Source organism: Salvelinus namaycush, chromosome 10 (assembly GCF_016432855.1).
Source record: "Salvelinus namaycush isolate Seneca chromosome 10, SaNama_1.0, whole genome shotgun sequence".
Lineage (NCBI taxonomy): Eukaryota > Metazoa > Chordata > Actinopteri > Salmoniformes > Salmonidae > Salvelinus > Salvelinus namaycush.
This window is the reverse complement of record NC_052316.1, coordinates 17012792-17026938: the sequence shown is the minus strand read 5'-3', so window position 1 is coordinate 17026938 and position 14147 is coordinate 17012792. Positions and strand designations below refer to the sequence as shown.

General features: G+C 39.9%; 1 protein-coding gene across 27 annotated transcripts in view; it reads left to right on the top strand.

Annotated features, from left to right (window-relative positions):
* The first annotated feature begins 4378 nt into the window (after positions 1-4378).
* Positions 4379-14147, top strand: part of LOC120054769 (CUGBP Elav-like family member 5) — a 243630-nt gene continuing 233861 nt past the window's right edge. For all 27 annotated transcript variants that reach the window (XM_039002374.1, XM_039002360.1, XM_039002382.1 and 24 more), the window contains exon 1: positions 4379-4523. In XM_039002374.1, the coding sequence (XP_038858302.1) occupies positions 4379-4523 (145 nt within the window). The remainder of the gene's footprint in view (positions 4524-14147) is intronic.

Here is a 14147-nt window from a genome sequence, read left to right as displayed (position 1 = left end):
TCTTCAGGTATAATAATGGTTATGATTACCAAACCTTGAGTGAAATTCTGCTCATTGAATACCACAGTTCCCACTGGTTTTTGCTTATTTAACAGTTAAAATGGGCAATCAAAGCCACTGATTTACAAACAGCCACATTGCTATAGGTCCATGACATGTCGAAACTAGAAAACCCAGAAATGTTTGACTTGGAAGAAACTCGTAAATAACTAAATAACTTTAATTTTAACTCAGAGGTTCCAAGTTTCCGACTTGTCATTAATGCAGCATAAAACCAGCAGACACTGCTGCACTCGAGCATGGGTTGTGTTCTCTAGTGTTCTATGCAACCCTCTCTCTCCTCTGCAGATAGGAAAGATGAGGTACGTTAGGGTGTCTCTCTTCGAAGGCAAGGCCCAGATCGATATCAGAGAGTTCTACACCACTGACATTGGCGACCTGAATCCGGGGAGGAAAGGTAGGCTACAGTACAGAGACAGTGCTCTTTTCACATCTAGGCCATTAAGCTAGCGCTTCATAAAGGGCTTTGGTGCGATATGCCATCGTGTCACATTCATTTTCTTGAACAACACCTTCCAGTTGAGTGAGTGTGTTTTGCAATGCAGAACTAGAGTGCAGTGGTGAGTTAGCCGCTGAGGGACATCTCAAACGCTGTACGCTTATTAGTCAGATGTACAGTTGGTGAATTTTGCCATGCCAGCTAGAGCATATAAGAATCATCCCCTAACAATGCAGTGTGCTCATCTTATCTTCTACAAAGTCAATCTCTATCATCCTCCCAACCCAACTCTTACTAGCTCGCAAGCAGAATCACTGAGTTGAGGTGTGTGTGGTGTATGATTATGCTGTGGGTTTTGGGTAATTGGGGCTTGTGTGTGTGTGTGTGTGTGTGTGTGTGTGTGTGTGTGTGTGTAAGAGTGAGCGGTGCAGAATGCTAAGTGGCTCCCTCAGCTGTCTGCCATGGCTCCCTCTGGGCCTCAGTCACTACAGGCCAGGCTGTGGAGATCAAGCTTGGTTGCCTCCCTGTACCGACTCAATGGTTAACAAGAAGCAGCATTAATGCTACTGTAGCGTGCTCTAAATTGTATGTAACTTTTTAGTTCACACTAATAGTACGGCCCCTATTGATTTCTTGTCTCAAACGTCCAGCCTGGCGAAACACTAATGGCAATGGTCAATAAAAATGCATGAACTGGAAGTTCTCACTCTCACCTCCCCTGCAGAATAGGACATCCACCCTTTAAAAATAGCCACTCAACATCCCTGTAGTTTAAGGCTAGAGCAGCAGCAATGTGACAACACAGGAGGCTATATACAGTATGAATGATGGTTGGCCCTGTTTGTTGTTCTGCTGCACATGTAAACAGGCCAAGGTGCTCAGCTGTCTGCCAAAACTATTCTTACATTTACATTTAAGTCATTTAGCAGACGCTCTTATCCAGAGCGACTTACATTTAACCTTTTTTTATTTTTTATTTAACTAGGCAAGTCAGTTAAGAACAAACTCTTATTTTCAATGACGGCCTAGGAACAGTGGGTTAACTGCCTTGTTCAGGGGCAGAACGACAGATTTGTACCTTGTCAGCTCTGGGATTTGAACTTGCAACCTTTCGGTTACTAGCCCAACGCTCTAACCACTAGGCTACCCTGCCGCCTCTTCTTTGACTGTCCTGTCCTTGCTAACTCCCATTGAGGTGGCCAGATAGATGACTTTGGAATTCAATAAACGTCCACTTACGGCATTGAATGAAACCAAAATAACAGTGGCGGGTACAAATACAGAAATCAATAAAAAAACGTTGATCTTGTTTCAGGGTGCTGTGCGGCCTGCTATTCAAACATCTCAGACAAGGTTTAGAATAAGAAATGTCAGAGTATGCACCTTGCGCTGCGGTTATTCTACTGACCTTTCACGTCAATGTGGACCCTTACACACTCCCCTGGCTGGTCTGTCTCCCACAAGTGTGGCGTGGAACCCGAAGCAGTGGAACCAGCTAAAGAAGATCATCCCAGACATCGACGCTGGGATCCGGAAGTTCTAGAGCCCCTATGGTGCCCAACGGGCAGCCAAGACAGCCCAGATCGATTCCCCTCCACAGCAGCGAGCCTTTTGTCACTGACAGCATATAACTTAATTTAATTCACTGTTAAACAGCTTTAATTAGTATACATCTGGTAGGTATGTTCAGTTAAAGACCTACGTTTTACTTACCTCGCTTTACAAAATAGCTGTCTGTTCTGTGTTTTAATTCTGTATTTAGTTGTATTTATTAGTTGGCTATATAAACTATGGCTTTAGTTGCAGAGAAAATATGTAATTTGTTGACAACATTTGTAAATGGAGAGGATAAGTTAATAAATCCTACATGAAGGGAGGGGCTCGATGGCCATTTGAGTCGGGGTACTATTTTGTTGAATTATATTATGATGGCCTAAACTATGTCTCCTTTCATCTTTGGCAAATGCAGACATGTTTCTTGAAGTAATACACACAAAACTGTAGACTCCTTTTATATTCCAGAAGAGGGAGCAAGAAGCCAATGGATTTATCACTGCAATCAACTATGCAAGACCATCAAGACAATGAGCAGGTAATGGGACAAAATAAAAGATCGACGGTATGAAAATATAAGTGGGAAGTTTTAATTTTAACAGGGTATTGGCACATGTTTGTTTGCATTGAACGTTGTTGTAGTTCTTGTCCTGGAGATGTAAAGCAGTATCTAGCCTATAAGAAACTACATGTAAGAAAATGAAGACTAAAATATGAATTAAAAGGACAGTACCATGTTGTACACACATTTCCTCCGCTGGTGTCAAAAGTGGGATGGAGCTACTCTGAGGCAATCAAAGGCAAGCATGTTTGTGAGGGACTTGAGACAGAGAAGCGCAATGACGTGTTTTCTGAAAGAATGGGGTAGTGTAGCAAAGGAAGGAGGTGGGTTCAAGTCCTGAAAGGACTAGTCCCCCAAATTCTCGACATTATATAGGGAAAGGGTGGGGCCTGCTGTACTGACGGAGGAATGATTCCCATTCCTTTTGTATTTATTATTCATTGAAATTCCGCCATGGCATTGATTTAAATGTTCAAAAGTCACATTTTTGGGTGGTCTTCAAGCAGGTGTGAGAAGGGTGCAATTGCAGCCTGCAATTCGTGGTGTTCCTGCATCTTTATACTTCTATTATTGGTCCATTTTGAAGCTAGGACAGGCAGGAGGCGGATGCTAGCTGCCAATAAACTCCACAGAAGAAGGGGAGCGGGTGACACCGGTAGCTATCTATCTAGCAGTACACCGGTAGACAGTGTCCTTGATCCCCAGCGGTAGGGCTCTGTTTCTCCACAGTTCGGTTAACGACTGCGTGGGTAGGTGTTCGGCAGGCAGGAGCGAAGGACACTGTGTGCAAGATGCATACTCTGTCCCTAACTAGCAAGTTAGTTAGTAACACACCATGTGCTAACTAACTAGCAAGCTAGCTAGTTAGCTAGCACACGTGTTGCCTCCGCCTCCAACCTGCTGTGATAGCGGGGTCGACTGGTAGACAGTGTCCTTCACATCGCCTGTTGGGGACTGTTTTCCCACAGTTCTGTTAATGATGATGAGGGCAGGAGGGAGTGAAGGACACTGTCTACCGGTGTATCTAGCAAGGAGGACTCCGGATGCGGGGTCGAAGAAACTCAGATAATACATTTATTTCCCTTTTGACCCACATTCAAAAGTGTCACAAGCATGCAGGAACCAATGGCGTACTTCAGAGGGGGACGTTCATGCAGGAACAGATGGGATGCTTGAAGAGGGGTGTTCATGAAGGAACCGATGGGATGCTCGGGGCGTTCCTGTAGATTCAGGAATGCCCACATGTAGGAACGCCCCCAATGCCGCGCTGCAGCTGCACGCTATAGGCAAGTGTTGGAAAATGCAAAGAATTTGCACTCCGATGTTTCACTACCATACTGACATCTGTGGGTGTCGCTCGAGAGCGGTGAAAATGACTTTCGCTCGGTGGTTATCGCCCCTATCAACCCCCTCTCTTCTGTACTACGTGTGTGCGAGTTTGTTGTGTTTCGGATAGAAAGTGAGCCTGGTTTCCAGCTGAGTGCTTGCTCTCTCTCTCTCTCTCTGTGTGTGTGTGTTGTCATTATTATCCAGTCTGCTCCCAGCTCAGAATGGCCAGATTCACTCAGACTGAAACAAGAAGGCAGCAGCAACCACAGCAGCCCCATCCCGCTCACACCAGCCTGGTTTTCACTGGACCTGGGGCAACACCGATCCAACAACCACTACTACTTATTCCTCACCAGCACCAGTACTCTCAGATCACATTTCCTAAACCCATGAACGGGTCAGAATCCATTTCAATTCATCCGGAGAGCGGCAACATGAAAGACCAAGATGCCATAAAGCTGTTTATCGGGCAGATACCGCGGAACCTAGAGGAAAAAGACCTGAAACCTCTGTTTGAACAGTTTGGGAAAATCCACGAACTGACTGTTCTGAAGGACCGATACACCGGCATGCACAAAGGTAACGTGTGCCCCCCCTTCCCCTCTTCCCAAAAGCAAACAGCATATTGCGAGGCCTAATACAGCTAGCTGTATGATTAGAATATTTTGTACAATTGTCTGTCGCATGGGTGCCGTCTTTTGCATTACGCACCAAATGTTTTATGCATGTTTGACTAACTCAACGTTTAGCTCACTAAATGATTGTTCAGAATTGCAGTCAGACTGAATGCATCATATATGCATGATAAAATACAATTTAATAATTGTTACAAATAGTCGTGGTCTCAGGTTCCCAAATATTCTAACGTGGCAATGAATGGGCATGCACATAGGGAGATTTCATAGTTCTTTTGGTCTCACGCTGATTCATAGCCTATTGTTTTTACGCATACTTATCCAAATGATTTGAATGTTTTCAGATTTCTAACAATGTGGGCCTAATATTTCACAGAAATGTATTCAATTTAATTGTATTTTCATAACTCTCTCTCAGAACTGGGCCAGAGGTGCTTAAAAGGGATGCCTTTTTAAAGTATCCCCCCAGCCTGTCCCATCTTTTACGATCCCAACACGACCAACTCAATTCAGTGCCAAGATGTTACAAAACATGGACGGAAGGACTGTCACAAGATGACAGACCTCGATACCGCACGAGCAGTGGTGATGCTGCTAGTGTGAAGCTAAGTAGGGTTCGTGATAGTGGATGTAAATTCGCGCACCAACAAAAAGAGAATGTTAAGATTTGAGATTTTCCATTGCAGTCGGGGAAAGTCGTCGACGCCATTTAACTTTACAATGGTGGTGGTCTATTAGGCTGTGATAGTGAACGACGTTGCACTATTCATCATCGTCAGTGTTAGGGCATCATCTTCATGGAAACTGTAGCCACCAATAAACGAAAGCTTCTTGATGGTTATGGTATTATTATATTCACATTTTGATGGGCAAGTGATCATTTAGCCTAAGCTGTTTTCCATAAAAAATCTATTGGTCATGATATGTCCAACGTGTAATTAATTCTTAGCCTACATCAATAGCCTACTTCCTACAATGGTGGTGGTCTATTTTCCTACATCAATAGCCTACTTCCATGGATTTAGTGTAAAACCAAAATGCACACTTCCCCACTGTCAGCCAGACACCAAGATCCAAAACCACTCATTACAATGCTATATTTTAAATAGGCTAGCCTATTGTTGTGTCTACAATAAATCAATAACACAATGCCACAACAATTGTGATGCATGATCAAATAAGGCTAAAATAAGATGTCATTCCATCCAGGTAAATTCAAATTTGCACCATGGTAGTTGATAGTGATAAATGACATTTCGATCAATGGGAATCAGGCCCCGTAGCTGTCTATGGTCCTGACGGCCCAAACACTTTAAGCAGGAAAGGATATGGCAGAATTGCTTGATTTGTGACCAAATGACAGTCAGAGATATCCCTGTTTAGGAGATACATGTCTATGTGACGTTAATCAAAAAACAAGACAGGTGAGAAGTGCGTGGGCTGCTTTAATCGACATCCACGTCTTCGGCACCCAGGGAACAGTGGGTTAACTGCCTTGCTCAGGGGCAGAACGACATATTTTTACCTTGTCAGATGGGTGTACAACAATCAACCCAAACCCATGTTTTACATTATCCACAGGTGAGATAAGGCTGGTCAAATTGTATTCACATTTGTAATTTCTTATGTCCTACAGTATCTGCTATAAGTGAAGAGCCACTCCTAGAATATGTCCCTTCCAATGTCTTTCTGTTAATGAGGTGAAATAATAGCCAGTAATCATTCAGCTCATGCTCTGCTTAATGTCTGTTTCACCTATGGTTGGTGATCAAACGTCAGAGGTCAATAGTTTGAGAGGACCCTACGTCCGCACTTAAATATGGCCATCATTCCAATGTGAGTGGTGTGTGTGTGAGCTAGCGTCTCTATATGTGTGTGTGTGTGTGTGTGTGCGCTTGTGCTTATAATAAAAGTATTTATCAACATCCCATATCTGGCATTAGTTGTGTGTAAGGAGTAAAACGTTATTGTACTGCATTGCATAATGACTGCAGTACTTGGTACTCGACAAATTGTTGTGTGATAATTGAAGTCGGCCCTGAATGGTGGCGTGCGTATGGAAGATATGAGCACAATTTCTCAGTGTCAGAAAGATGATTCAATGATGAATCGACATAACCTGTAATGTCAACAGCTAGTCTGTAGTTTACAATGTACAGGTTCTTTCTCTTTAGTTTAGATATTTTGTCAACATTTATATCATACTTTTCTTCAGCTTTAGCGACTGTAAATTAAAACAAGTTTTTGAAAATGTTATGTGTAAGAGCTTTCAATAACAAGTTGTTTTTGCTTTTATTCACAGTTCTGTGGGTTTTTGCATTTGGGCTGACATACCCTTGTTAACTTTATACCTTTGTTATTTTATTGTAAGGAAGTCTCATAGGCATTTTACCTTAAACTAACGTGTGACTAAATATTACTGAAGGTAAAACATTGCTTCCTAAATTAATAAATGTAAATTTATAGATTTTATTTGGGATTTTTTTAAAGTTAGATAACACCAAGGTTTACTCTTGTTAGTGAACATATACTTCCTCAAACATGACAAGCACCATCTCTGCTTTATGTGATAATTATATCAAGCTTAATTACCTATCTCAACAACTAATTTGATAGATTAGATGGCGCGTTCTCCAAACATTAATAAATATGATTAGTACTCAGATTCAAGGAAACAATTTCAGATGTCAGTCCCAAAATATTAATATCAAAGTCAGTTTCTATTCTTATTCATGAATATAAATAGCCAGGATTTAGTTGAATGAATGTATTTGAAATGTAATCCTGTCCACACAATTTCCAGTAAGAAATCATCCCAGTACTATTCCTCTGCACTTCACTGGTTATTCTATTGTCAATGCTTTATAAACCTAAAAGGATTATGAATGTCATCTAATAGTAGAATTATTCCTCAAAATTACAGACACACACACGCACACACTTTCCCGAGAAGCAAAATTGTGTTCTTTGAAAGGTCCTTACACATACTGAGTAGTTGTTGTTCTGTGTCATATTCAGTCATTTTGATTGTCATTATATACATAGTCTATTGTGTTCTCCTCCCTTCCCTCCCTTTGACTGATTCTTCTGGTAATCCATCAGGGAAAACAAGGAATTAGTTTGTAAAGCATGATAATAATGTGTGGCCATAATAACTTGACTCGAGAGGATTAGCAAATGTGCATTGTCTGAAGCTTCAGCCTCTTGGGTGATCAGCTGCTCGTCTCCCTAAATAGTGGCTGCCTTCGCCAATTAAAAATGCAGTCTAGCCTCCCTCTTCAAATGATTAATTCTGCCTGCACTGTCGATGGCCTGCCAATTATTGTCATCAAATTGGTATTTCCTGATGTTGGATTTATCACTCAGTGAAAACTTCTCCCGTTGGTCTTAATTAGGCTCCACTCACAACAGGCTTTCAGTTTTATATTTGTTGTTTTTCTCTGTGAGAAGGCTACCTGAAGGTTGCAATTGTATTTTTCTTGGTTTACGTATGCTGACAGCTTCATGATTGGCACACTCGCACATGAAAATCCCTCAAAGCCATTTTTGAATGTATTTTTCTGTGTGTTTTTCTGTTGCTAGTAAGAGAGTTATTGTTGCATAGGGGTGACCATTTTAGCAGGTCCACTTTTGAATACAGATACAGATTTCCGGGGTGGTTGTAAAATTGAAAAATTGGTAATGAATAGCTGTGAAGACCGGTACACATAAACACACACTTGATGAGAGGAGGAGGATGGGTGATGGCAGGAGTGATTCAACACACTGGACAGGCAATACAAACACGGTGCTCCCATCTGCCTTCCGTTGCAGCCGAGTATCAATATTAAGCTAGTGTTGGGGGATCATTGTGTTAATGTATTTATAAATGGACCAGAGATATTGCCGTAGACCCCAGCCAGGCAGAAGCACATTAAATCATAGGAATAATCTAATGAAATATTTATTCAAGTTGTATTTTTTCTACCCCTTTAATGGATGGGCTCCACAGTGGGGGTAGTAGCTCAGCAATAAGGGAGAGATGGAGAGTGGCAGATTCAAGCTGTACGGTACTGTAAGAGCACATAGACCCACCCAAATCAAATGGTATTAAAAAGAGACAAGACCAGTATCCCCAAGGACCTTATGTAACAGTACCAGAGTGTTGACTAAAGTAATCTAGTAATCTCCAGCTTCCAAACCTCTCATATTTGATTTCAAGGGATGCTCCTCCATATTGAAGCTGTTAATATGGAAAGAACTAAGGATCACGGCGCCACACCGTGGTATGACAGGATCCCCTCTGGGAAAACAGATGGGAGCAAATTTACTTACATACAACTCAGTTTATGGTATGTACCATCCCAGCAAACCAGGAACATTCGCAGAACATCAGCTAAGATTCCCATTAAGTTCTTGTTAGATAAAACCTAACATTAGGATGAGGATGATAATAGGGTTGGGCGGTATCTAGAAGTTCATACCGTTTCTGTACCATACTAGGGTATACAATATTACCAGAGGTGCACACAAGGGGGCGCTTTAAAAAGAATATATATAACCCTCATTCCAGGGTTTTTCTTTATTTTTACTATTTTCTACATTATAGAATAATAGTGAAGACCTCAACACCATGAAATAACACATATGCAATCATGTAGTAACCAAAAAAAGTGTTAAACAAATCAAAATATATTTTATATTCGAGATTCTTCAAAGTAGCCACCCTTTGCCTTGACGACAGCTTTGCACTCTTGTCATTCTCTCAACCAGCTTCACCTGTAATGCTTTTCCAACAGTCTTGAAGGAGTGCCCACATATGTTGGCTGCTTTTCCTGGTACTAGTCAAAGCTTGGACACACCTACTCATTCCAGGGTTTTTCTTAATTTTTACATTTATATTTTTGTTCAGTATAATTTGACACAAATTAGATTTTTATAGTTATACTTAACTTATAAGCAGTGGCGTAGCACGCACCCCGCAGCCCCTGTCTTTTTTTGGAAATACCCTGGTATGCGGTATATCGTCCAGGCCTAAATGATAGCATCCCAAAAACATTCAAAGAATATTTTTGATAACGTCTTTTTTTTTTTGAATGAAATATCCTTGGAATGTTCTAACATTCACAAAAATGTCCACAAAATCTGTAACAACCACCACAGAACATTCCCCAAAAGTTCTACAGGTAATGTAATAACACAATGTACCAGTAATGTTTCTGTGAAAGTTCCCAGAATATTCGCAAGGTTTCAGAGCATTTTCTCAAAATACAAAATCTGTCCAATCGTGCTGATGATTATACAATGTTTGTATAAAATGTTTTCCTGATGTTGCAATAACGTTCCCAGAACACATTTTGTCTGTTCTTTAAAGGTTCCCAGAATGTTTCATTAGGCTGTGGGAACAGTCTGGTGGAAACATTGCAGGGACATCACAAACTGTCCAGTTGTGCAGATGAGTACATTATACAACATTTATTTTAGGCAGAGGTGGGTAGAGTACTGAAAATCTGTACTTAAGTAAAAGTACTGTTACTTGTAATTTACTCAAGTAAAAGTAGCCCTTTTAAGAAACTACTCAAGTAAGAGTTAAAAAGTATCCGGTCAGAAAACAACTTAAGTACTAGTTACATTTAGTTTGGTCATTCTTTACACCTTATTGTGAGAACAACAGCTTAGTGCAATTTATTTGACATTGATTTATTATTTAAGCATTTACACCAAGTGTGATGTTTAATTTTATACTTGGAATGAAATATCAAGGAGGATCTGTCAAACATCAATCAATATCGAAATGTCACTATCAATCATGTTACCAATATGCAAATCAGACACATTTCAGCATGGAATTAAACATCAAGGTAGGTATTCAGGTAAGAATCATATAAGTAATAAATAATTAAACAGTGCAGATATCAATTGCCATAGTCAACTCAAATCATATTTTTCCTGCCAAGGTACAATTTACCCCCCCATCCTCTTCCGATCCTCTCCTTCTCAACCCCCTCGGTTGTGCTGCTACAAGCTATAAATAAAAATAAACACATTAAAAAATATATTTTTCTAGTAGCTAGCTATATGGCACAAAAACGTACTGTTTCACTATACATGTATGTGTTTATAGGCCTTGTCATAAAATCATGAAAACAGAATGACATTTACACACACACAGTGAGAGAATGCAATGGAGTGGGAGGATTATGTGCTGGGCTGATCGGTTGATCTAGCTAATGTTCGTTTAGCCAGCTTATCCAGTGGCAACCTAATGTGATACCTAGTTAGCTATTTCCACACACATCTGATTAGTCTGTTCTGTCTCTTTATGCCAATGACACGTTGGCTAGTAAACTTAGCCAACAAGCAAAGATCATATGGGAAGCTAAAAACATTGTCAGATTCTGGGTTAGACAAAACAAACTATCTAGCTAGCTAGTTAGCTACCTAGCCATTTCATTTTCACTCGCCCTCAAAACATAATTTCAACAGCAGAATTATATCAGATTAATACTTTTCTTACTCCAGAAATATATAATATTACAAAGGCAGAAGGTAATTAAAGTGAAACTTACCTCTGATCAGGTTTGGCTAAGAACCCACAAACAAAACTCCTTAGGAGTAAAGACATGTGCTTCACTTCAAGAGCCATGGTGGTTTGACGGAAAGCTTTGAGAGCCAATGGACTTTGTGCTTTGACAAGTTTTTTTTTCAATATATTTCATTGGTCAAGGGGTCGTGAAACGTTCTTACAGACGTAAAGGGGAACCAATAGTATCGATTAATGTAAAAAATACAGGTAATCACAACATTTGGAGTGACAAGGTATTCATCTCACAACGACGATATAATAATGCAAATCTGTGTCACTTAAGTGATTTGGTAAAATATAACGGAGTAAAAAGTAAGTTTATTCCTTTCAGAAATTACTTGAGTAAGAGTACAAGTACAGCCCACAGAGAGTAACTAGAAAAGTACTAGTTCCTACAAAAATGTACTTAAGTACAAGTAACGCGTTAATTGTAGTGCGTAACTACCCAACTATGCTTTTACGGTGCAAAAAACATTCACCTACATTATCTTACAAGAACATTCCCAGAATACATTTTGTCTGTTCTTTATAGGCTCCCAGAATGTTTCTTTAGGTTGTGGGAACATTGTGGGGATATGACAAGAGATAGGTTCCCAAAACAATAAAACTGTCTATTTGTGCTGACATTCAGATAATGTTTTTATCAGGATGCAAAAAAACATTATTTTGATGTTTCAAGAATGTTGGAAGAACAGCCTTTCTGAGTTCTTTAAATGTTCCTACAACATTTTATTGGATTGTGGGAACAGTGTGGATACATTACAAGAGATACAGTGCCTTCAGAAAGAATTCATAACCCTTGTCCTATTCCACATTTTATTGTGTTACAGCCTGAATTCAAGATAGATAAACATTTAAAATAAATATCAACCATCTTGTCACGTTCCTGACCTGTTTTCCTTTGTCATGTATTTGTTTTAGTTGGTCAGGGCGTGAGTTGGGTGGGTTGGTCTAGGTTTGATTTTCTATGTTGGGATTTTGTGTTCGGCCTGGTATGATTCTCAATCAGAGACAGCTGTCAATCGTTGTCCCTGATTGAGAATCATACTAAGGCAGCCAAGGTTTCACTGGTGTTTTGTGGGTGTTTGTTCCTGTGTCAGTGTTTGGGCCACACAGGACTGTTAGTCACGTTTGTTGGTTTTTGTATTTTGTAGTGTTTGTTGTTTTTCCATTAAATAATGAATACTTACCAATCCGCATCTTGGTCCGATCCATGCTCCTCCTCGTCTGAGGAGGAGAACGACTACGACAGCCGTTACACATCTACACACAATACCCCATCATGAGAAAGAGAAAACGTGTTTTTAGAAATGTTTGCTAATTTATTGAAAATAAAATACAAAAATATCTCATTTACACAAGTGTTCACACCCCTAATTCAATACATGTTTGAATCATGGCAGCAATTACAGGTTTGACTCTTTCTGGGCAAGTCTCTTAAAAAAATTCTTAAATCTCTGTGAAGTTGTAGTGACGGAAAAATCTATTTAATCCATTTTAAATTCAGGCTGTAACACAACAAAATGTGGAAATGTCAATGGGTGTGAATACTTTCTGAAGGCACTGTATGTTCCCAAAACGTTTAAAAGGTACCCGAAATATAATTCCTACTTTGAGACGCTTGATACGGTCCCCCTTGCTGTATTTTTCATGATCTGAAAAGCAAAGTAATCCTAGATCAGCACTCAGTCTTGGATACCTTGTAAATATGGGTCCAGAAGTACGCAGCATATACAGTGCCTTCAGAAAGATTTCAGCATATTTAGTGTAAAAATGATGGTCGGGTGTGTATGATTAAATGCTCTTCAAATGTGCTACGAATTACATTAAAATGCTATGGGTCTCTATCACATTCAAATGCGACTTGTCATTCAATCTGGAGAGAAACATAATTGGTATCTATTCCAATCTGCATTAAGGTGCTACAATTTTGCATGCTGAGAATGTTGTGGAAATATTAGCTAAGACTTAAATATGACATTTTCTAAATGTTCTTGAAATGTTCTGAGGACCTCCAAGACAAGATAATATGTATATTGGCGTAAACATCAAGGGAATATTATGTTAAACCTAAAACAAATATGCTATGAATGTCATAAAAATTGACTTATTTTGGAAATTGTGGAACATTGTGGGAATGTTCTGTGCAACCTATGTGAATAACACAAGAATATTAGTGCAACATCCCAGACAACTCCCCAAACTTAATGAAATGTTCTGGGAACCTTGAAAGTACTTAGACAATGTGTTCTGTCAACATTCTTACATTATAGGAATATCCTGTGCAACCTAACTTAAACATTGTATGAATGTCATCACACTGAGCTTATTTTGTGTTTTGTGGATCTATCTCTTGTAATGTACCCACACTGTTGCCACAACCTAATTAAATGTTCTGGGAACCTTTAAATAACTCAGAAAGGCTGTTCTGTCAACATTCTTGCAACATCAAAGGAATGTTTTGTGTGCCCTGATACTAACATTATCTGAATGTCAGCACAACTGGACAGTTTTAGTGTTTTGGGGACCTATCTCTTGTCATATCCCCACAACCTAACATTCTGAGAACCTTTAAAGAACAGACTAAATGTGTTCTGGGAACTTTTTTGTAACATCAGGTGAATGTTTTTTGCACCCTTAAAGAAACATTGTAGAATCATCCACACAACTGGACAGTTTTAGTGTTTTGGGAACATGTCTTTTGTGATTTCTTCACGATGTTCCAACCAGACTGTTCCCACAACCGAATGAAACATTCTGGGAACCTTTAAAGAACAGATTAAATGTGTTCTAGGAATGTTCTTGTAACAACAGGTGAATGATTTTTGCACCCTAAAAGAAACGTTTTAGAATAATCCGCACAACACCGGTTCTGACGCCTCCTATTACACCGGCTCTGATGCTCGTCGGATGTGACAGGGCTTGCAAACTATCACGGACTACAAAGGGAAACCTCGGCCAAGAGCTGCCCAGAGCTTACCAGACGAGCAAAATACCTTCTAT